This window comes from Elaeis guineensis, chromosome 7 (genome assembly GCF_000442705.2).
Source record: "Elaeis guineensis isolate ETL-2024a chromosome 7, EG11, whole genome shotgun sequence".
NCBI lineage: Eukaryota > Viridiplantae > Streptophyta > Magnoliopsida > Arecales > Arecaceae > Elaeis > Elaeis guineensis.
In genome coordinates, this window is record NC_025999.2 from 100,096,117 (window position 1) to 100,121,764 (window position 25,648).

General features: G+C 37.4%; 2 protein-coding genes across 2 annotated transcripts; one reads left to right on the forward strand and one right to left on the reverse strand.

Moving 5' to 3' along the window:
- Positions 1–3,747: 3,747 nt before the first annotated feature.
- Positions 3,748–5,039, reverse strand: LOC105048066 (uncharacterized). Its single transcript, XM_010927252.3, has one exon. The coding sequence runs from the start codon at positions 4,853–4,855 to the stop codon at positions 4,283–4,285; it is 573 nt and encodes a 190-aa protein (XP_010925554.1). The 5' UTR covers positions 4,856–5,039; the 3' UTR covers positions 3,748–4,282.
- A 9,874-nt stretch (positions 5,040–14,913) lies between these two features.
- On the forward strand, positions 14,914–20,168 carry LOC105048065 (uncharacterized). Its single transcript, XM_010927251.4, has 7 exons — positions 14,914–15,505; positions 16,807–16,845; positions 17,204–17,274; positions 17,954–18,018; positions 18,102–18,191; positions 18,270–18,362; positions 19,474–20,168. Exons 1-7 carry the CDS (start codon positions 15,060–15,062, stop codon positions 19,897–19,899), a joined length of 1,230 nt encoding a protein of 409 aa, XP_010925553.2. The 5' UTR covers positions 14,914–15,059; the 3' UTR covers positions 19,900–20,168.
- The last annotated feature ends 5,480 nt before the right edge of the window (positions 20,169–25,648 follow it).

Below are 25,648 nucleotides of genomic sequence, written 5' to 3' on the forward strand. Positions count from 1 at the left end.
CCTCGATTCAAATCTCGGATCGGAGGCGTGACATAAATAATAGAATAAATTAACAAAATATTGCATGTGCCCTCTAATTCACTGAATCAACCAGAAAAAAAAAAAAAAAAAAAAAAAAAAAAAAAAAAAAAAAAAAAAGCATACCACCATATATATATATATATATATATATATAATATATATATATATATATATATTATTTACGATTTAATGTTCAATTGGAAGACCGTGGTACCTTTCTTCGGATTTGTGGAGGCCGGAGAGAAGAATGCCTGGTATCTAATGTCCCGTCGCTAACCTCTGGATCCACTTGGGTCAATCACCGGGTGCCCACATATGACACATGGTGTTGGCAAAAGAGGTTCCGGCTGCCAAACCGTAGCCCACGCTTGTCAAACCCAAACCCAGCTTATTTGTGTACAAGTTGCGGCAGGATAAACCTATTGGACCATTCCCAGGAGAAAAAAAACTTATTTTCTTTTTATGTGTTATTCTATAAATATTGAAACAAAATCTCTAAAGAGATGAGCTGACTGATAATTGAAATTAGTCCAAGTATTAAAACAAGGGAGAGGAAGTGGGAATGTGAATTGTTCCCATGTTTGCCATTTGGAACAAAGACATATTCCACGCATATGGTTCGGTTAGCACGTGGCGCAATGGATATAATTTGATTTTAAACTTTGATAATATAATGATTTAGAAAAGAAAGGATGTGGATTAGCTGATTAGCTTCAAAGTTAAATAAGCAGAGCATTAAGCAGGTTGCGCATGTTTTACGATGGGATTGGAACTGTGGAATAAATATCACCCAACCCGCAAGTTCATTCAAAGAGATACTATTATCTCGTCAGAGCCAATGAATCATTGTTCTACTCCAGCATTTCATCTATATGTTTGTTCTCAAGAATATGCTACCAGAATGTGTTCTACTTCAACGCTTCATCTCTATGTTTTTATTCTAGGATAGTTTTGCTTTACCCCTGCACTTATTAAACTGGAGCCGCTTCTCATCTATTCACGACATGGATCGCTACGTTGAGCTTTCGATATCATTTCCACTACACTTTCAGTGTCTACATTACTTATTGCCTGGGCTCCGCTCAGTTTTGCTTTTATTTTTATTTTTTGATGGTTAACGGGAGGTTTTCCATCCAGAATTTTATATTAAAAGATATGAATATTAATTACATGGAAGAAAAATTTAATAAAAAAAAAAAGAGATCCTCGACGGTACTCAAAAGTATTGGAACGTTCATAAAAAAAAAAAAAATGATTTTGTGATGTTTATCTAAACTATTCAAATATCTCTAAAATTTATTTATTTATTTTTTTAATATTTTAACGTATATACGTAAGCACGTGCGGCAACTTATCTTTTGATGGATGTTTTCGAAGTATGCACAGCATCTTGTGATACTTTTTGAGTACCGTAGAGAATTCGTTTTCAAAAAAATGAAGTTGAAAGGTCTATCGGGTCTCTCGGCTTCTAAAAAACTCAAGATGAAAAGATTATGCCCAGGCTTTTATGATTGTGCTACATGTACTGCAGTTTTTAACTTTAGCATATCACTGCTTATTGCAAGCTCGTTTTCCATGCATGCTTCAAATTCTACAGCTCCCATTTTACAGCAGTTTAGCCACTCTCTGTTACAGCAGTTCAGTCATTTTACAGCAGTTTAAATGTCTCTTACAGTTTCATTTCTTTTTGTACTTATTTGTACATTCTTCTGCATCTTTTGTTGCGGTTTGGGTTCTTCGTTTACTTGTTTTTGTTGTCTCTAATCTTGTTTTGTACTCGCACTCTCTTTTGTCTTTAATAGCAGGTCTATCAGTTTACAAAAAAAAAAGAAAAATATAAGGTCAATGAATCATTTGTTGCGTATGGGATTTTTTAAGGAAATATACACGCAGAAATTAATTAGTTGATACATTTATACAAAGTCATAAATGAAAGGAGGGACATTAATTAACTTCTCACAAAGTTTGAGGATGCTTACAACTTATAAACAACTAGTAAATTGAATTTTTGCATTAAAAAACTAACAAATTAGATTATTATTACGAAGGCCCGACTATACAATTCGACTATACAAATAATGGATGTCCAGTATATGCACGGCTTGAGCATGTGTTGTTTGCTGACAATCCATCCTGTGATGGGTGGCAGCGCGATGCACCACAGACTACAATGCACTGCAGAGGGTCTGCACTTATCAAAATGTGTTGTCTCGGAAGTAAAAGATTGTGCCAGCCAACAAAATGTATACGTTTCCTATTTTCACCATTATCCCAGATAAAAGCCCCAATAATCATGACATTAATCTGGACCGATACCGCATCATAAATTTAGGTTGAGGTCATGCATCCACTAGTTTCGGATGGCGCTCAGAACAGTAAATATGATCAAGAGGTATGTACGACCAGCATGTGACAGGAGGTTTTTTTTTTTTTTTCGACCTGATAATTTCTTATGAACATGGCTAGACGGTCATTTAATTTGCAATCAGAAATAGGATTGCAAGAACAGTAACACCAACATAAGAGGGCATTTAGCATGTAATCCTCATAGAATTACATATAATTTTACAATAGGTAATCAGATTACACTTTTGTTTCGTCACTTTCATAGATAATATTGCATTACATATAATGCAATATTATCGCAAAAAGAGATAATCTGATTAGGAAGTGACTATGTAATTACATGTAATCTTGCAATCCTGTAATTTTGCAACAAAATAATTTTAGGATCAAAATACCTTCATCAAAATAAATCAAAATAAATTATGGATAGTCCCAGTCAGTAGAAATAGAAAAAAAAACATAATAGATGATGTCACAAAAATGGTTGGTCCCGAAATTAGGTTGTCCCTCTAGAAAATAGACAATAATGAATAAGGATGGGGATACTTTAAAAAAATTAGTTTATATTTTATATAATCTGAATTATATATTAAACACTGCAATGTAAGATTTTCTGTTATTTTGCAACATCATTATTGTACATACCAAATACTGCAATATAAGATTTTTTATAATTTTATCAGGTAACCACATTCTTCTGCAACCATATTACCATAGCAATAATGCACCAAACACCTCCTAAGTGAAAGGCTTATCAGATAAAGAAAGATTAATCCAGTTGTTGCTAACGAGTCTATTTAGTCTATGAACAGTTTTACGTGACACAATAAAGATTTGTCTCTTTTACCTTGTTATTTGTAAAAGCCTGATATTGATCCATACCGCTCCAGCTTTGTGACATGTTTTAGTCCCTACTAGCACTACTAGCTCTTATTTTTTCTCCTCCTCCTAGTAAACAATTGTGAACTTCGCGTAGCTTAATAAATATGGGTGGTTTTCACCTCACTTACATGCATCCGTATGTACATACGTACAAAATTGTTCAGATGGCCCTAAATCCAGTGACATATTGCTCCTACTAATGCGTGACATATTGCTCCTACTAATGCGCAATATAGTAGTTCACTTAATTCTCCACCTGCCAGTTCCACTCAGTATTTTGGTTGTAGCCCGTCTTCCCTTGTAAAAAGTTCATATGACCAATTTAATCCGGCTTCGATCCATTTCTTAGACGCAAGATATGTAAGCTTTAAAGCTTCATCACATTCTGTTGTTCTGTAATGTTGCTGTTACATCTTTAGGCTTAAATTTCTTCCTCGATATGGAAAGTTCCCAAATTCACAAGAGAGAGAGAGAGAGAGAGAGTGCGCGCGCTCAATATGCAAGAAAAACTATATTTACTTTTTACTAGCATCAAAGCTTCACATGGTACATAGCCACTTCCCATTTCCCCCAGCCATGAAAAAAGCCTTCCTACACTCACGCACGAACCAAACTTTAACCGCATGAGGTGATGAAATAGAGGAACACTGACCGTTCCACCCATGAGGATAGAAATATATAACGAAAGAGTCTACAGGCCTACAGCCCAAGACCCCCATCTCATGGACGGTATACAGACAATTGGTTCAGGGTTGCCATGACGGAGAAATCTCCCACAACACAAAAATGTTCAAAATGTAGAAGTATGACACCCCTAACAAAAGAAAACCCTTGGGTATGAACACATGTGCTGGCCACCAAACCAAGACCCTAATGACGTAAGAAGTTCAGTCATCCATATATTATATGAGAAGGATGGATGAAGCAAAAAAAGGACCGCGCGGGTACCCATGCATGCCACCCAGCATGAACCCCACCCCCTTCCCCCTCTCTACCCACTCGATATATATCAAAGATAACAAACTCCAGGAGTTTAGTTAATGATTGCTCGCTCGTTGATGTCCTTTGTTATAGCCGAAATGCAACTCGAGCTCCTTGTGATGCCGGCCCTCTTCACGCTCTCCCTTTCCCTAGGGCCGTTAGACTTGGCCCTGGCTCCTCTTCCGTCCGACCTCGACTTCCTCAGGATCTCCCTCATCGCCTCGGCCTGGAAGAGAACGGGATGTGTCCTTCCAATTCTGTTGAACCTCCCACACACACTCATGTGGGTGTTGAGAGCTTCATCCAGCCTCCCCCCATTCTTTTCCGCCTCCTCCTTCACGGCCTCCGAGCACAGCCCACATATCCACTTGCCGGAGAACTTCTCTCGGACACGGCGGATGTACTCAGGAGTGCACTCCTCGGACATGCCGCAGCACTCACACTTGGCATCTTCCACTTCGGATATGGCCGGAAGCTTGGGGTCTGTTCCCTCTTTGCTCAGCTCAAAGGAGAGGTCGGAGAACGCTCTCTGAAGGCCCTCCATCGAGATCCTCCGAGGCTTCTGAGGCTTGTCAAAGCTGCTCTTTGTGTAGGAAGCAACGAGCGTTTCTCCATTTGGTGCCATGGCAGGCAAATGAATTTGAGCCAAGAAAATGATTTAAAGATGTTCAGAGATGGCAACAAGGAAATCTGAGGGAATCGGAGAATCAATTTGAGTTTGTATAGGATTGGATAGCAAGCGAATCTAGCTCTATGAGTTGAGACCTGAGATCAACCTTGGTTTCAATGTGAGGGAAGAAGGCCACCCTGTAGCCTTATTTATACTGACGACCTTTTCCTTTTAAGTACGTTCTTGTGGACCACAGCCACCCTCCATTGTGTGATCAAATGTAATAAGAAAACACCCCCGAAAATCCTAGATTTTTCGTGAAGGTTTACGAAAAGACGTTAGTTTTTTGAATATCATAACTATACAGCTGATGTTTGATAGAAAGAACCATTGGCAGCTCGCTTCGTGAATGGCTATGAGCACATGCCCATAGAACGATAGGCTTAACCTTTCGGCAAAGTTATTTAACTGCTTTTTTTTTTTGGACCTTAATCGTATGAAACATTTTGCATGCATGTGAAATTTGATGTGACCTGGTGTGCGTTGTCCGACGTACACCACTAAATCCTCTCAACTTAATTACGAGATCACGAAGCTCTTCACTGAACCGTAAGAATACTTTGCAAATGGATAGCGACAGCATGGCTTACAGCCTTTTTAATAATTAATGCAATGGATCAGGGGCTTCTTTGTTTTCTCCAGAAGAATATGGCAACAAACAACCCAAAATTGGAGTGTGTATTTCCTTTTGAGCAAAGAGTGAACTATGTTTCAACTGGTTTTTTCTTCAAAACAAAAGATTTATACATTATCTTCAAATTCATATATATATATTAATTACCATAAAACAAGAGCAAATTGTGAATATCAATTGAGAACTCTATAGATACGGTCACCTGATATCATGATTATTAAGTGGCATGTATATTAATTGTTCTTATTATTTTAGAGGTGAAAATGGGATATATGTTAACCAGGATTATTTACAAAAAGAAAAAAATAATTGATAACGACAAGAGTAATGATATTAGTCATTTAAGTACCAACTTGCACTTAACTATAATTTCATAAAGTCAGATCATGCTTCAGATTGATGAAAAAACTTCACGTGTAGAACTACTGGTGCCATGAATCTATAGATACGGTCGCCTGATATCATGATTATTAAGTGGCATGTATATTAATTTTTCTCATTATTTTAGAGGTGAAAAACGGATATGTTAACCAGGATTATTTACGAAAAGAAAAAAATAATTGATAACGACAAGAGTAATGTTATTATTCACATAAGTACCAACTTGCACTTAACAACATATAATTTCATAAAGTTAGATTTTTTTTTTTTTTTTTTGATAAAGAATTTCATAAAGTTTGATTAACGTACTTCAGACTGATGTAAAAAGCTTCACGTGTAGAACTACTAGTGCCATGTGTCCTTAGCTCTTCGTCATATCCATATTGTGGATGGATTGCATGGTGACATGGTTCTCTCAGCGCCAAGGATGTATCTTCGCATCTTGTAAAAAAAGAAGCGATCACGAGAAGCCTGATAGAGAGAGAGAGAGAAGAGAGAGAGAGAGAGGCAAGCAATCACAAGAAACCTAAGGAAACGTGCCTTTCCACTGAACTCGGACTCAATAATGGTCGATGGTCAAAAGTGTCAATTTACCCTTTGAGTAGGTTAACGTTAATTCATTGCTTGAAAGCATTCATGCATGGTGTTCTTCATCTTTTTTCTTTTTTTTGGGAGTAAGCATGGTGTTTTTTTCACTGGAGAGGTGAGGAAAAGGTTTCCGGTAATTTGTTTGTCCTTTCTTTACAATGCTTGGAAGAGTTTAAGCTGTGTTTGTATAAAAAGAATGCTTTAATTGGTTTCCATCTCGTTTAGCTTATTTTGACGTTCTGGCCGCGTTTCCATCGATGAGATACAAAGTGATCTATCGCTAGGCACGATCACATGTTTATATATGTATGAACCTTTCCGGTAGGTAATTCCTTGAAAAACGAAAGAAAAGAAAAGAACCCTGCAGTCACTTTGAGCAACACAATGGTTCATATAGACTCTCTGCTTCAAATTGGGCTCCGATCGACTACTAATTTAAATGGTGGGCGCATGTCATGCATGTGAACCCATCTTGGATTGAGTTAGACGCAGCTTTACCCAACTATAATTTTGGATCTCTGATTTAGCTTAGGTCTAGCACATGCGCGCAGCTGATTGATCAGGTTTGGTCTAAGCTGAAATCTATGGTTTAAACCAAATTTTATGCGCTAGTTTGTCTAGGGTCTCATCGGTTCCAACTAGATCAAACTAAATTTAATTGAACCCGTTTCTGACCTAATTAATTTTAGGTTTACCTTCCTTTCTCTGCAACTTTGCCTTTGGCTTCCTCTCAAATAAAAACTTTGCCCTTGTTATTCTCATAACTCATTTTTTTATCAAATACACCCCCTGATGAATTATTGTGGAGATAGGCATGTTTCATCTTAAGAAAAGCATATCATCATAAACAGTGGAATATAAGAATTTCAATTTTCCATATTGTAATTAAAAGTTCATATTATGCTTGCACGTGCATAACATGATGCCTTATTTGCAAGTGATCCCATGGCACTAAAATCTAGTCGTCTAACAAATCAACTTAGCAACATTAGCCACATACATTCGCTGAGTGTCCATGTATCCATCACATCTTATTCTCCACCGCTGTTATGGTGCATTTTATGTTATGGACTACATGTAACTTATGAAGCATTAATTGAATCCAACTATATATAGATGTTAGGGTGCATAGCTAATATATAATTAGTCCTTACATGCTTTCCCTATTTAAACTCGGATACTTTTGGCGGATCAAAGATCTAAATCTAACCTGAAATATAATGATCAACTTATATTCGGCACCAAACAGGTTTATGTTATGGTTTCCTTAATCATTATGATGGTTGGATCTGCCTTAATACCATTTGTAATGATCTAGAACCTCATTTAAAAATTAGTTAGAAAATATTATTTTAGATTCCTTGGCCTTATGTATATATCCAAGATCTTTTCAATGTATAACTGATGTGAAACTAAACACATACTTGCATAGATCCTCATAATATTTTTGGATGAAACAATTTGCTTCTAATTGCATGGCTAGGTCCACACAAAGTCTAAGCTAAAACAAACTTATTAAAGGCAATAAATTGCCACTCCTATGAGCTAATATGACTTTGATCTTTAATTTAAACTATATAATAAACAAAGTGAGACTCTATTTATTCCAGTTCCCACTAGTATATTGCTGCATCCGACACTATTTTATATATCCTATCCATCAATTTTGGATCATTATTGCTATCCAGCCGCTCTAATTTGTTGTTAATTTGTGCGCTAGTTCTATCCTCACCGCTTTGCAGGGTGCCGCTAACAGATTAGTAGTACAATGGAATGGGCTGGCCACTTCACTTAGTTACCACCCTATTGGATCCATCATAAGAACTTTGGATGGATAAACCACAAATAACATACCTATCCCAATTTTCAAACTCAAAAGACCATAACTAAAATATACCAAGAAAGTACCAAAGCCAAACCTTTATATTTAACACGTAAGAGCAATATGAAATTATTACATAGTGATGTGAAACCATATATGGTAATGCGAACCAACTTCGTTCCTTATAATTATTAGATTTTAAACGAAATATTTTGGATAATTATCAAACCAAAATTGTGATGCCAGAGCATAAACCGATACTCTGAGAAGTCTCCCTTCGGTCTATGGAGGTAAGGGAGTCCAAGAAAGCAAAGGCATCTGCAAGCGGTTCAAGGCGTTTCGATTGGATTGGATACTGTCGGCCCCACCAAAAGAATGGGGCATAAGATAAAGTTTGTTCATGCATGCTCTGGTGGACATGTCTTATTCGTTCATGTGGGCTTCCATGTGCTTGACCCAATTATATCTCTCCATCTCTATTCTATCATATAACTTAAACACGTCTAAGTTTAACAACATTGTGCATGAGGCATATCTGATCACCCATGGGTCAATCCTAAAGCCATCAAAATGGGCCGTGGCCCGTGGGCCAACCCGTTTAGGCCCTTAAAATAGTAGAACCGCGCTAGTATTTTAGCAGCCTATTTAACAAAAAGGTTTTTTAGCCCGATCCATTTATGGCCCAACCCGTGAAGAGCAGGTCCGTCTAGCCCGTAGGCCAGTCCATTTATCTTTACAAAAAAAAAAAGTACAATTCTGGTGTAAATCTAGTTTTGTTTGTTCTTGATGCCTTTTATTCTTTTTCTTGTACCTTTTTCTCATATACTTATACTAATCATCTCCCTCTAATTTACTGAATAGAAGTAATTAGGCCCCAGATCTAATTATCTTTCTAGAAAAAGAAAGTCCACATGCCCTTTCCAGTTCTTATCATATTATGATTGGTTCTTCATGAAAGCTCTTATTTATACCCACAATTGATTACATGACTTTGTTCGTGATGATAATATCTTTTTTTATAATTTAAAATAAGAATTTAAATTTAGTTGAATATAAAATAGCTTTTTTCTAACTATTTATTGATCTTTGTTATTTGTTACTTGTGGATTATAGATGAAGATGATGATTCAAGTACAAAAGTTGATGCAAATTTACCAAAACAAGATTATCGAGATTCTAATATTATAATTAAGGAAGATGAGGATGATTATTGATTAATGAAATATTGGTGGTAAGCATCTTATGAAAAAAATCTTGAGAATAGGGACTGAATTTCAATAGTTAGACTTAATATTATTTGAACAATATTTATTATTTATTTGTTTGTTTTATTTTGTAGAGTTTAGTTAGTTTGTGATGTTTTTTTCTTGTAGAGAATAAAGATTACGATATTATTACATATTTTTTGAAATTATTTTATATTTATTTTTGGTATTTTAAAATTTGATGTAGGGATTGGTTTTATTTATTTGTTTGATGAAGTATTATGTTTGAGAATTTTTTAATTTTTATAATTTTTATAAATTTTTGGTGAATTATAAGGATCGATCTATTTAGGTCCTTCACTTATAAAGATTAAGACTGAACTTCTTATTTGATGGTCCATTTATCAAAAGAGCTTTTTTGATCCGATCCTAATGGATCCGGCCCTCCATGGGCTGGGCTGATCTATTTTGATGGCTCTAATCAATCCTGTGTTTTTTTGTCCAATACTATCTATATTTTCTTTGATATTAACTAAAAAATATGATTGTTAACCAAGTGGTGGAAGGTTCAAATCCTTGCCATAACATTTATGATTTATTTATTTATATAATTTTACTAGTTAAAAGAATACATGCATCATGCCATACCATATCATGTTTTGTTAGCATGTCCTCTTTTTCTCATGGAACTGTTAACCATAATATAAAAATATTATTTTATCATTTATTATTCAAAAAATTTATTTTTTATTAAAAAATAAAATATATATTATATATATTATATTTTTAAAAAAATTATATTCTATATCATATATCGATGCTACACCACGTGATGATGCACCACACCAACCAAAGCTGGTTTGGGTGGAGTTCGAAAAATTACTGCAGGATCGTGCTCTGATAGACCGGCCAAATCCGAAAGTGGATAATAAGCCACATTAATTCTTGCATTTCATGTATTCTCGATTGCATATTATCCATCGTGCACGTGCTCCAAGATTTATGCTGGCCTATCTGGGCGTGGTCCAAAAAATAATTTTCTGTGGAATTCATGCATGGCTGTAATTCTGCATGGTGCACTGCCCCGTAGCGTGTGCGGCGGTGTAGGATATAATTTCTTGCATTCTATTTCTAATGTCTTTGATCACAAGATGCTTGGTAGGTCAGGCAAGATGGGATGGACCGAGCCCATTCTCTGGTAGCTCATAGTGGTAAGCCTTGCCCGTTGTTCAGGAATTCCACAGGCACAGGACATTGCCAAGTGGGTTAGTTTAGGCAGAATCCACCCATAAAAAGGAGTATCAAGCTGGAGATGGTTCAAGCGTGGAAAAGCCATCACAGTCTTCCCGCAGATTCTCGTCTTGGGATCCACTGAATTGCATGCATTAGGCTCAACAACTTGTGTTCCATAATATTCGTGTAGGGTTGGCAATTAGAAATTTGGAGTGATGAGTATTTCATTCGGTCCAAACTAGAATCTCGGATGTCAATAGGAGTTAAACAATCAAGTTACATATCGCTCATGCCTTCGTTCACCAATTGTCGTGTTTATTTTCTTTTCTTTCTGCTTTTTAAGTTTATGTATCGACAAGGATGCTTATCAACTAGTAGTCCTGGAATTTAGTGAGACTAAACCCTAATTTGATACTTTTTTCAGTAATAGATATATAAGGTGTATGTGTGGGCACATGCCTGCGCACGTATCAAAAATATTTTCTTTGGAAAAAAGGAATCCTAGTATTTACAGATAATGGCCTATGATATTCTCTCTCTCTAGTTTTTTATTATCAAAAGGTTACTGGATATTCAAAAAAAAAAAATGCTGCAACGCTGGATTGTGCTACTCTTAGTTTTTTCTTCATGATTAGGATGCTAAATGGCAAGAAGGGATCAATGCTTTATACAATAAGCCTATCATGATTAAGGTGACTAAGGTGGAATTAGTATTATTAGTGTTACCATTAGTTTTCTTCTGGAATAAGGTTAGGTGACTAAGGTGGAATACTTTAGTCTCCTTTTCATCAAAACTAAAAAAAACAAGCCTATCATGATTCCTGAAAATTCTTAAATGGCATCTAATATATGAGCTTTGAAGAGAGAAATTTTGACACAAAAGTTAGAAATTTAACATTACTTGAAAACAAATTAATATAATCGGAGTCTTTCCTAATCTACTTATCACAATCATGGCAACAATCTTGCATGTGACAGCGTCTGAACGACTAGGTTATTCCAATAATATCTATATGAACAAAATTGTTGAAAGTAAATTGGACCAATGCCGTAGCGTGCCATAAATGATATACCGTGCAAATTTAATGTTTCCTTCACCCATCCACAGTATACTCGACGTTAACACTTTTTTGGATCACCAAACAAATACCACAACCAAGTAAATGATCCATCTGTTGGCCAAACCCAGAGAGAAATGTCACAAATATAAAATAAAATATGTTGGACGTGTCCCCTTGTCGAATGCGTTTCTAGTAAGTTAGACCTTAGACAGAGATGTCCTTCATAGACAATAGATAATACGACAACCATATTGGCCATGCCAAGTGTCAATAATCCATCTAACCTGTTTGACACCAGACAGATGAGCAGGTTCCACTAATAAAAGCTAATGAGTTCCTTTTTTTGAAGTTTTCATCAAAAAAAAAAAAAAAAAATCCTCTTTCTGAAGCTGCGACCAGACTTTCCAATTCTAGAAGGTCTTCCGTTGGCCCAGCCGATCTACCGTAGGAGAACATTTCCTTCATGAGGTCAGGCCCTTAAAGTCTCGTCTTCCGGCAACGGGGACCTGGTCTAAGTCACCAATAGCGATGCATTAATAATTTTGCTGACCAAGAAAGTTTGTTGCCTTAAAAGTCCAGTATGTGATGCCGACCAATTCGACTCCGCGTAGCCGTTCAAGTTCTCCTGTCGTGGTGGTACACATTAATAATTGCCCCATCCGTCTTGTTCTCAAAGTAACCTGACCCAGCGGACACGCTAACGGGGAACTCCAAAATTCTATCCTTTCCTGGGCTTCACTAAGTTTATCATTATGTTAATGAAGTCAAAGGAGAAAAGACCATTGCAATATTGGTATTATAGATGTGCAATGTCGGTGATCTTTGAAAGAGTCTTAAATGCTGCAGGTGAAACAATGCGATTGGCCTCCAATATTAACACAAAAAAGAAAAAAAAAAAGAAAAAGAATGTTACAATAAAGTGGAGTCTGAACTTGGGATGCAGATGATGAAATGGGAGAGTTTATATTATAATGGTAAGATTTATAAGGCTGTGATATGAAGCCATGGATTTGCTGTGGTCAGAGTGAAATGATGAATTCACCTATAGGATTATGAGTCCACATTCTCTATAAATTTCGAATGCTTATAGGGTTTTACCATCCTTATTTTTGGCATGCATACCATAAGCTTGCACATTGTTTTAGTAGGATGCTGCTTGCTAGTCGAAATAATTCTATCGATCGGTTGATATAGCTAGCATGGTAGGTCATGTAGTTTCAATGATAGAAATGGTGACACTCTTGTAAGTGAAGAGGAATTGCATTTTAGGACTACTAGCTTTTTTTTTTTTTTTTTTTTTTTTGATGAAAATGGATTTGTTTGACCAATCTAAAATAAAAATATCTATAAAAATTATAAAATAAAATATTAAAAAATTGAGTAAAAGCATCTAATAAAGATGTTCAGACACAAGCACCAACTACAAGCATGATTTTAAGATCAAATATGCTTAGCAGTTTATCTCAAGTTGAGCCTTTGACACTTTTGCAATTAGTATATTTCAATTTTAAAACTTACGATAATGTTGCTATTAATCTATAATGTCCTAGAGTGCTAGCTAATAGTCATTTTGTTGTCATTGTAGGTTTTACCTAATCAATTACAGTGGGTAGCATCATAAAGATCATCAAGTGCTAAAAGGTATGCATCACCAATGAATGTTATCACCCTTCTGATCAACCTCCTAAAAAAATTAAGTGTGTCTTTACCAAAAAAAAAGAAAAACAATTAAGTGTGCAGCATCATAAAATTATTAAATTTGGAACAAATATAAATCAAAAATTTGATAATTGTATTTTGGAATTGATGGTGGTGTGGAAAACTTAGACAGCTATATTTTGGAATTGAAAGTTGTGTAGGCTTTTAAGAATTATACATACGAAATGGTGTAAATGTGAAGGTCTTGGTAATTGCATTAATTTTAGAACTGGTGTAGACTTTTTTTTTTTTTTGAGTAAAATGGTGTAGAGTATTTGGATGGCAACGCAATAGCCTTTTGCAATTTGACCTTTGTATTTCACTTTAGACTCAAGATATCTTATGCATTATCTCTTTGTGTTGTTAGCAATGAAATGAATTATGGGTAATTATGTAATTTTCATTAATGGTTGTTACTAATATCGAATTTTACTTCTCCTTGCTCTAATAGGCAATAGACTAAGCTGGATACAAAGTGTAAGCCATTAAATGAGTGTAATTGCTTGGTGCTATCGGTAGTTTCTCAAAGTCATTCAAATGGGTCCTTTAAATGTATTAGGACTGAAATGTTATCAGAGATCTCTTCATTAAGAATGTACTCAATTCCTTAACAGCTACTTCCAAGTATTCACCGGATTGATCCGATATGCCAGTTGTTCAATTTCATTGGAAGTTGTTCAAACAATTTCACTAGTTAAATTCATCATCAAGCTTAGCATCATTAATTAATTTTATTGATGCTATTGATGAAATGTTAGAGAAATCATTAGTTGGACCAGATCCATCATGGACCAATCCAAATAATCCACTCACAAAACCATTTTTACATTACAGTAATGATTCCTTTTTCCTCCCTTTCTTCTTTTTTATGTATAATAGCAATGCATGCTAGAATAAATTTATTAGTGTTCCACGATAGATCTAGTCCAACTAATAATTTTTTAAAATATAAAGAGGCGCTAGCCAAATAGTGTTCAAGTCCTATGCCAGACCTTTACAATGCACCGTTTAGGTTAGTCCAAATGTAAGTTGGAAAAAATAAGAGGTGTGAATGCATTTTTGCCAACCATTAGCCACGGAAACCCAGGTGGAGTCTAAGGTCAGGTTGGATCCAATCTAAAGTCACAGCTCAAATCCGGGCCGAGTCAACCGTGGGACCTCCAAGATCCAACCGAGCAATAAAGGTTTACCACGCGGTGCTCGCGGTGCAGGGTGTAATTTCTCATAAGGCCCTGGTTGGTTTTCTACTGAAACCCACTTTATTCCACAAATTGCGGGCTTCACCAATTCTGCGCCCATAAACGACACAAATCTACGTGGCAGGTTCTGCATCCAGAAACACGTCCGATATTTCTTCCGCGTGTGAGCAGAAACCACCCACCCTGCTCGCGGATGCCGAATTAAAAGCCCAGGAAGTGAAAAACCGCCTCTTTTCTTCATCTCTTCTTCTCCCCTCTCTCTCCCTATAAGAAACGGTGGTTCGCAGAGGGGAGGAGAAGAAAGGAAAGACATCACCACCCCAACCGAAGACGAAGAGATGGAGAGGAGCGTCCCGGTTGAGGAGCTGACGTCCGGTGCGAGTGGCCGCATAATCCCGGTGTTTAGGAATATTCGCCGGTCGGTGCCATCGCCGAGGTCGGTTCTCCGGATATTTGTCTTCGTCCACGCTATATTTCTCTGGTTTCTCCTCGTCCTCCGCCGGAGCGGGCGGAGCCCGATCTGCTCCAAGGTGGCGGCGTCGTCCTCCCCGCTGGCGTCGCCGCGGCGGAGAGGGGGAGGAGGGGGGCCGAGGAAGGGCTGGAGGGTGGCGAAGGCGGAGGAGGAGGACGTCCGGAGGCGGCGAGCGCTGGCGGAGGAGCTGTCGATGGTGCACCCATCGGACAAGGGGGACGGTGGTTGCAGGTGGGAGACGTTCGTGCTCCTGGGGTCCAGGAGTAACGCCCTCTTCTGCCGGTCGTGGGTTCCGGCGACCGGACGTATGAGGTGAGGTCATCTATCTACTGCTTGCCGTCCTTTTCGATCTTCATGGATTTTGATTATATTTTGTTTGGGTTTTGTTCCAGTTGGCAACAAATCGATAGACAAAGTCTGTTTCTAGTCTCGAATTTGGATTTTTAGGGCTTTCTCTTGATTGAATCGCTTCTTGTCGGGCATTTTAGGCTTTCTTAGGTCTGTTTCTCATATTAATAAAAATGATTCCATTTTTTGGGATTTAATGTGGAGTACTCGATTATAAAAGATCTGTTCTTGCTCCCAAAATGTTCTGTTTCATCTGGCAAAAAAATGGACTGACTTGGGGCATATTATCTGTAGAAAGCGCGAGATCAGGTACATAATTGTACATTCTTTGTTAACTTAATTGTTATGATCTAATACTATGAGATATGGGTTAAGTGACTGCTGTACGCGTGAGACCGTGCTTAAACAGCCAGATAACTATTAGAAACGCGGGGTGGGTGCTTTACCTTCTGTTGACTAGGGAATTGTTGTTTAGGTTAAACCTCCAATAGCTACCAGCAATAATATTGGTCGTATGCTTTAATGCATGATCATAATTTTACTTGGAGTATGGTGTACACATGTTTTCGGTAAAGTCAAAGTAACACAATCAGAACTTCTCAAGTGGTTTCACTGCAAGAAGCTCTGGAGATCTTTCCAAACTGCATTTTGCACTGTTGCTCATTTATCTATTTCCCTGCAATGAGCAAATTGTTTTGCTAGAATATATAACGCAAGTATTTGATATTTTCTCAGTGACACAACACTGAGATGTATAGCCCTTGAGGCTTCAAAGGACAACTGACTAATTGAATTCTGATATGAAGGCAGAATTAAATGGCTTGCAGCTAGCCAATTGGAGGCTGACTGACTGCTCTTTCATTGGTTCTGTTGGAGAATATCAATATACAGGATAAAGCATATGCTTTCTTAAATCAAGCATGATTTATTAGGTTCAGATCACTTAAAGAGTTTGGTACGCCAGATCACCATCCTCCCATAGTGCAAATAAAATAACTGCCCCTTAATATTCGTTCTAAAAGCTCTAATACATTGTCTTGTCTAGTAACAGCATCTTTGGTGCTTTATTCTCTATTGAGGAAGAAGACGAATATATGTCACAAATTGTTCAGTTATGCCTGTGTTTTTTGTTTTTTTAAATTTATCTTATACTTCAAGGCTTTTTCTTTTCACTTTATCTTCTACTTCAAGCCACACAAGGGGATTGTTTTGTAGTATGTGTAAAATATTGTGTGTTAAAGTTTTGCCTGTGTTGTATTTTGCAGAGGTATTTTGGTGATTATACATGGTCTCAATGAGCACAGGTAAGGAGCTTTATCTAAATTTACCTATCTTTTTGGTTTCAGATCTCCTTCTATCGTTGCAATTGCATCCTGCATGATCCCTTAATGCATTTTGTCTCGGAATGGATGGCTGCTGGTGGCAGACTCTATGCTTACAATTTATTGGATATTGGATTCATCGCTTTGTAAGCAATAGGCCTAAGCATAGCACCATCCAATCTGTCTAATGGTTCTTTTTTGCATGGATCATCCCTTTGTTCCATTCTTTTGGCTGGATTTCTTCAGGTCCAAGCCAATAGTGAAATATTCTTATAACAAAAGTGCATTAGTCTTAATTATTTAGAATTTTATCTGATTGGGTCTTGGTTTATATTTTCAGTGGAAGATATGCACACTTTGCTAAGCAGCTAACATCGTGCAATTTTGGAGTCTATGCAATGGATTGGATAGGTGGGTTATTTTGAATGGATATTTTCAATCATTACAATGTTTTACCCCTGAAGTGTTGCACATTCATGCTGGTTTCTGTAAGTTAACTAGTTGTCTGTGTGCCTGTGGTAAAGTGGATCCATATAGTGTTGGATGGAAAGTGTGTATACACAGCCAGCTTATTTTGAAATATGGTGCCCATGATATTTGTTGAAAATTATGCATTGCATGAATTTCTGAATCACATCAGGTTTGTTTTTGTTCTCCATCTTTTTGTACCTATAAAAAATCTCCCATTTCTTACTGCCTAATTGTAAGGATTTGATCATAAAATTCTTGGTATGAGAAAATTGGCAAACCAGAATTTCTAATACATGGTTGATTTCTTGTACTGCATAGATGCCCGAGTAATGTTAAAATCAGGTTGGCCTAAAATATCTTATCGGTATCAGTAAGTAGGTCTTCTTATGTTCATGCACATATACTAGAAAAGCTGGTGGGTTGTATTAGGCAATTCATTCCATGCTTTTCACCTTAAGCTGGTTACATCTTGGTTTCCATTAAGTGCTTGATACTGTGCCAGCTATTGATTATTGTGCTAAAGTCAGGTAGATATCCTTATTTTTCTTATAAAAAGCTTAGCGCATCAAGAAACATGGAGGGGAGTTAAGAATAACAAGGATCTTCTGATCTTTGACAGGCCATGGTGGCAGTGATGGATTGCATGGATATGTGCCTTCATTAGATTATGTTGTTGAGGACACTGTAAGTTTGTTGATTGAAGACACTGATAACATGCATGTTTGCTTAAGTAATATGATATTTATTTTGTTTTTTGATATTTGCAGGGAATTTTTGTGGATAAAATTAAATTAGAAAATCCTGGAGTACCTTGTTTTCTTTTTGGGCACTCTACTGGTGGGGCTGTAGTTTTAAAGGTAATGCAACAAGATAACATCATCATTTAGAATTGTGTTGTTACTATTGGCCTTATCGATAAATATTGGATTTAACAGGCAGCTTCATATCCTCGTATTGAGTCCATGTTAGAAGGGATTATTTTGACATCTCCAGCACTTCGTGTAAAGCCAGCCCATCCAATAGTTGGGGTAATTTATTCTCAAACTCTCTTGTGAACTTCACATAGTTCATTCCATATATGCATCCATGCATATGCATGTTTTTTGTATTACATATTACGGACATATTCATACATATGTAATTTGCAAGAATGGCTCCCTTGAACTTTTGATTTAGTTACTTTAAAGAAAACCCCATAAAGAAAAGACAAATATGTGCATATGCTCTGCGATATGTAATTTTACTTTTGTTGTTGTTGCTGCCCCTGTGATGTCTAGGATGTACGCTAGTCTTACCTGGATGTGGAAAACATATTATTATGACATTGAAGTGACATACTGATGTGTTGGTTGAAGGTTGGTTGTTAGCTCTAACTCATTGAAGGTCTCTTTATTGTCAGTCTTTGCGCTGTCTATATAATCAACTGGTAGCTGACAATCCATGCCAATGCAGAGTTTAGACATTGAGCAAGATGCAGCTCCATAGCTCCTAAAGTTTACCTTGTGGATCTACCATATTCACAGAACTGTTTACTGATGCCAAATTTTTTGGCTCCTCAGGGTTTGACCTGGAAGTACACCTCATGAATCCACACTATTCCATATGTTGGTCATCAGGATTTCTTTTAGGCATTTATTTCTTTTGACCAGATTATGATCTTACAATGTCATTAAACAGTTCATGCAGATGGTGCTAAATCTTTATATAGTATGGCTAGTAGCATGCGCTTCATTTGATAATAGTTTCAATGATTCTGCTTCTGCTTGTGATATTTCAGAGGCTGGAGCATAAGACTTGATGCTCTAACTAGTTGACATGCAGTGTCCTAGTAGTTGGCATGTAGTATACTGGTAGTTGTTAAGGAGTGTCAGGGAAAAACAATCATACCATGATTATTGAGATAATGGCATCCCTTTTCATGACAGTAGTGGTCTATATGTAAGGTATATATGAAAGTCTAACTTTGCTTCACTAGTTATTGGCTGGCCAAGATGTGAGCAGTCTAAGCAAACTGTATTTTTGGGTGAATGTAGATAACAAATTTAAGTATCAATCATTTGATCTTCTCCGATCAAAGTTACTTGATTGATGAATTTTACTCGAGTAACACCAAGTGAATACTCTCTCCACTTGTTGCAGGCTGTGGCTCCAATTTTTTCACTTTTGCTCCCCAAGTACCAATTCAAAGGTGCTAACAAAAGGGGCATTCCAGTGTCCAGGGACCCTGCTGCTATGTTAGCCAAATACTCCGACCCTTTGGTCTACACTGGGCCAATTAGGGTTCGAACAGGCCATGAGATCCTACGGATATCTTCCTATCTGTTGCAGAACCTCAAATCAGTCACTATCCCTTTCTTGGTGCTTCATGGAACAGCGGATAGGGTCACGGATCCTTTGGCTTCACAGGATCTATACAATGAGGCCGCTTCGGTGCACAAAGACATAAAGCTCTATGAGGGCTTCTTACACGACCTACTCTTTGAACCTGAACGTGATGAGATAGGTGCATACATCATTGAGTGGATGAAGAAGAGATTACAGCAACAAATCGCAGAACGAGGGTGACATTCCTAGTTCGAAACAGACAATCAGGCAATGAAAGCCTGGTTGTGCAAAGCTATATCACAGGGTTCGATATTTGTGAAAGTTAGATAATCATCATTTGTATATTTTTAGTTTAGCGAATGGGTTCATAATTGCCAAATAGCAATGTGTTATGGCGTGGCTCAACAATGTGGCCTTCAAAACTGCAAACCTGTGTCCTGTCACACCACAAACTGTAGGCGAGATGCTATTTCCTATATCAAAGCACGCAGGAAAAGTCATGTTTGGAAGGATGTCAGCTACAAATTTGTTTGGGGCAGCCCATGGGCTACCACAGCCTACATTCTGGCTGCACTAAAGTCTGGCATCATTTTAACAAATTCTTTGTGCACCGTGGGCGGTGCAGAACGCACGCACCGCTCGGGTGATTGGCTCATACGTGAAGTTGAGGTACGGTGTATGAAATTTTTTTTTTTTTTTGATTCCGTATATGAGCCAATCACTATGAGTGGTGCGTGCGATTTTGCACTCTCCGTGGTGCACAAAGAATTTCTCTTTTAACATAGGCCAATCCCAGACTCAGTTCATAAAGTTTGGCTGAAATGTGTTAAGCCAGAATCGCAGCTTCTATTACTATTATAAACACTAGTGCTTGTCACATGCTTCTGAAGGTTTTTTTTCTTTCTTTATTTTTCATTTTGTGTAATATTTCTTTCGTTGTTGCCATTCCGACTTGTTTGACCATGGAACTGGAGGTGGCCTTCTCCAACCACCCCAAGCCCCGAGATCAAGAATTTAATAATCTCTAGCCAAGCACCGAGAGGCAGTACTAGCATGTTATTCCACCCCTCCCCCCGCCACCAACAGAGGGGAAGAAAAAAAACAAAAATGGAAGAAGAAGATCTAGCATGTTATCATGCCTTTTCTATGGTACTAAATATTCAACTACAGCTTGTGATATCTTTTTGCGGTGAATAAAAGAGAGACAAGACTCGCACATACATGAAGCTATTTCAGGCATTTAGATGCCTTAAGATTTCGGCAATATCCATTCAAAAGGAATAAAAAAAGAAAAGATTTTGGCAATGTCACTGGTGTTGATAATACCATATGCATTCATAAAGCATCACACATTCGTGAAGCTAAACACGCATGGCGTGGATTCTTTAGTGCAGCTTTACATCAGAATGTAGGGATATCCTCATATTCGGCCTGGAGAGGACGAGTGAACGAATTTTTCAAGATGGATGATTATTAAACATGGATTATGCATTAAGAGTACTTTAAGATCTGTCCAGACAAATGAATAAAGGGATTTGGTATACTTTGAGATTTGTATGGTAGGTGATTCTTAACTATGAGCTATATACGAAAATTATTTTGACATTTATACATATAGATGGGTTTAAAGATTCGTGCTTTAAGATCTGTGTGGTAGCTAATCTTTCACTATAAAATATAAGCTGTATAATAAGAATGCTTTTGGATTTGAGGAAACAGCTAAATGAAAATGTTTGGAGTGCTTTGTGATCTATGCAATAGCTTATTTCAAATAATGGACAACTCATCAAAGGTATTTGAGATCCATGTAGATAAATTATTAAAAATATTTGAAATGTTTTGAGATTTATATGTTGGGTAATTCTTAACTATAAATTATATATTAAAAATTATTTAAAATATATTTTAAAATTTTATTTTGTAAATAATTGATACGAAGAATATGTTAGTTATAACAAAATTTTGTACCACACGATGTCATTTTATTAACAGGAATAAATAGGATCAATTCAGATTCGTTTGGAAAATTTAAAAAAATTATTTAAAAAATTTAAAAGAAGTAATTGGAAATCTGTAAATGGAGCGGAAGTATCTAAACATCCGATAAAGTGAGCACCGCTGTGGGACCCCGAGGCAAATAACCGGTCCGTGGGGTGGCTACGCTTATGGTGGAGCAGGTGCGTCGTCAGGGAATTATTATGAGAAAGAAGAGAAACAATCATTCATTCCACTTTTTTTTTACCAAACCTATGGCCTCTTAATGAAGACCTATTTCATAAAAGCAGCAAAATTTCTTAGAAATACAGAACGGTTTATATTTTCAACCAACGGTCCCTTGCCATCTCTCCGGCCCTGTGCAACGAGAGAAATCCAAGGGCCTACCTACAAAAAGGAACAAATCTAAGGTCCCTTCACTTCACTGCAGAGGCTCACGTCTTGTCTACCATTTTCGCTTCCCTTAAAGTACGCTGGACTCTGGTTTCATTAAATGAGATTCTCAGGTGGGCCAGTCCTGCCATTTTAAAAAATAGAAACATGGTTCAGAAAAATGTGAAGCTTTGGTCCAAAATCTGGGGCATGAGCAAAGCTAAGATTTTTTTTTTTTTTTTTTGGGATAGAAAAAAGAGCAAAAGCTATATCAACCGAAGCAGTCGGCGGAGCAAAGCATTACACAATAAAAAAACATGCCCCCCCAAAACAATACCCAGCTAACCATATACAACAAATAGACCACCACTTCACAACTCCGACCGCACGTGAACTATGTTCTAATAAAACAAATGTAGATGTAGTGGCTCACTCCTTTCAATCGCTTTGGAAAAAAAAAAAAAAAACTAAGGCATGTTTTGGAAGAACAAACCAAAAAGAAAGTAAAGTGCTTTGGTGGAATTCTTTGCGTTGAAATTCCATGTGCACCATGGATGATACAAAAAAATATTTGGCGTAGATACATTATTTTATATAATTAATTCATATAGTTATTATTTTTAATATATATTTAATATTTATAATTTTATTTTTTTATTTAAAAATTTTGAATAATAAAAATATTTTTATTTTTTGAAAAAAAAAATTATGACATCTTATATCCATATTATGAGAAAATCATAATTTTGACGTAGAATGTCATAATATGTCATAAGATATCATAATTTTTTTTTAAAGAACAGAAATATTTTTATCATTCAAAATTTTTAAATAAAAAAATAAAACTGTAGACATTAAATGCATATTGAAAAATAGTGAGGCAGAAATACTCCTTCTATATTATGACATCTTGGATTATATTAATGACATCCTAGATCATATTATGACATCCTGCATACAGAAAGTCATAATTTGACGCAAGATATCATAATATACAACGGGATGTCATAATTTTTTAGGCTATATTATGATATTCTTTGTGTAAGAAGTCATAATATACTATAATATACTATGGGATGTCGTAATTTTTTCTAAAGAGCAGAAGTATTTTCATCATGTAAATTTTTTAAATAAAAAAATGAAACTGCAGGTATTAAATGTGCATTGGAAAGCGATGACTATATAGATCAATTATATAAATCGATGTCCTTTATATCAGATTTTTTACGCCGCCCATCATGCACAAAAAATTTTTAGAGTGCTCTGTGCTCCCGAAAGCATATTCCATGAATAAACAAAATGGATGAATAACTAATGAAGTAGAAACATAAAAATAAAGAAGTCAAAACGAGACCGCTACGAGAAGAAAAAGAATCCAAAAATCTGACTAAACACCGGAACCAGGATGGAGATATAGAAAGGAAATATGCACCCCATGTAATAGCAACAACATGAACACCTATTCAACAGATTATCCCAGCAACAGCAATGCCAGAAGTGAAAGAAGAAAGAAAGAGCATGCTGAGCAATATCCAAAACTGAAACATAAGTGCAGAACAGTCGACAAAGCGTAATAAGCGAAGAACTAAACATGGTGTAAATATGCGTTTCCAATTGCATCTGCCTGAAGAATACAGGTAAAATCTCGTGGCAAGCTATCATTTTGTACAAACTCAAAAGATCACCTCGTAGACTTGAAAGTAGATGCCCGGTAAAGATCCATCATAGGCTTGGCCAACCTCCCGATTTTTTTTCTTTTTTTTGATGGAAAACGGGAGGTTTCCCGCCCAAAGTTTTATATTAAAAGATAAATATTAAGTATATGGGAGAGAGATGGCCAACCTCCTAATTACAACTTAAAACAAGATATCCGGGAGTACCAGCTTGGACCATCAACCATCAATCTTGTAAACACTCGTATGTGTCAATCTTTGCATTGGCAGCTAGACCTCCAACACAATCCACTATAAAAAATTTGACTATTAGCAACGGCTAATTACCATAGCTAATAGTCATTTTATCTTTGCTAATACTATTAGCAACGGCACTCCACTGTTAATTGATAATCGAAACAATCTTAGTCATAAATTATCACTATTAGTAATGGATTTATTAGTCGTCGCTAATAATAACTAATAACGATGACTTTTGTGACAGCTAAATTCTATCTCTATTATTTTTTTATTTTTAAATTAAATTTTAAAAATAAAGCATTGCAAGTTTCTCTGAACCTTTAATCATGAGGTGGCTGGAAGCGATTGTCTGCGATACAAGAGACTATCCATGCTTATCTTGCAACTACAACAATAAGAACAGAAATACATCACCTCCATCGATCTCTCTCTAGATTTTTTAGACGCATCTTGTATAGGTAGTCATCATAGCATCCCCGAGCCCCCTGCCACCTCCCGGAGCCCCCCCACCCCTACCCAAGGTCTAAGTGCGTAGGGCACGCCTCGACCCCATGTTTGAAATATTGCCCAACACCTTTCCTCGGTCTGAGTGCTTTGCATGCTGAGAGATCTATGTCCCGTACTTCTGATTAATTAATTAATTAGTTTTTTAATACTTTATTATATTTAATTAACATAATTTAAATAAAAAAATTAAGTTTTAGTGACGGTATTAGCCGTCGCTAATGCTGTCGCTAATACTCCAACAGAAGACGAGCTGCCGCACAGGAACTGAGATGCGAGGGGATGACTCAGGGACAGAACGTTGGCTCGGGGATGCAACCACGAAGACGAGGGCACGGGAATGGGGCCACGGGAAGGCGATAAGGCAGGGGCTGCAGGGTTGGGCCGATAAGGCAGGGGCTGCAGGGTCGGGCCGGTGAGATCGAGGCCAGCGAGGTCGGGGCAGCCGCGGGCATGGCTGATGCATCGGCTTAAGGCCACGGGACGCTGGAGCACAGGGAGGGAGAACCACCGCACAGGTCGAGGTCACGGGGTCAAGCCAACAGGGCAGGGGCCGCAGGCTGGGGGCAGCAGGGCAGGGGCCGCAAGGTCGAGCCAGCAGGGCTGGGGCGGCGAGGCAGGGCCGGCGGGGTCGGGGCAATCGCAGGCATGGCCAAAGCGTGGGCTCGGGGCTGCAGGACATCGGAGCGCAAGGAGGGGGCAACTGCCAGAAAAGAGGCACCGGGGATGGGGGAACCGCCAGAAAGGAGGCGCCCACGAGGAGGAGAAACCGTGTAGGCTCGGGGCCATGGGATGTCAGAGCGCAGGGAGGGGGAAACCGCTGGGAAGGAGGCACCGGCAAAAGGGGAACCATCGGGAAGGAGGAGGCACCGGTGGGGGGGAATCGCGGGAAGGTGAAGGGATGAGGCGCGGGAGAGAAATTTTTTTTTTTCTGTGGACCAAGGGGATGTATTTTAGGGACTATTAGTGACGGCAAAGATAGCTATCGCTAATACCATCGATAAAGATATTAGCAACGGCATCTTCCGTCGTTAAAAATAAGTCACCGTCGCTCACACTTTTATCAAAAAAAATATTTTTATATTTTTTTAAATAATTTTTTTTAAATTATTAGTAACGGTAAAGTTTACTGTCTCTAATGCCATCAGTAAAGGTATTAGCAACGGCAACCATCCGTCGTTAAAAATTAACCACCGTCCCTAATA

What these genes read in the sequence shown, in the direction of transcription:
- LOC105048065 (XM_010927251.4), top strand. Translation starts at nt 15,060, where the DNA reads ATGGAGAGGAGCGTCCCGGTTGAGGAGCTGACGTCCGGTGCGAGTGGC. An exon ending in CATGGTCTCAATGAGCACAG is followed by an intron (nt 16,846 to 17,203) that starts GTAAGGAGCTTT and finishes TTATATTTTCAG; the next exon opens with TGGAAGATATGCACACTTTG. An exon ending in GTGGGGCTGTAGTTTTAAAG is followed by an intron (nt 18,192 to 18,269) that starts GTAATGCAACAA and finishes TGGATTTAACAG; the next exon opens with GCAGCTTCATATCCTCGTAT.
- LOC105048066 (XM_010927252.3), bottom strand. Translation starts at nt 4,855, where the DNA reads ATGGCACCAAATGGAGAAACGCTCGTTGCTTCCTACACAAAGAGCAGC.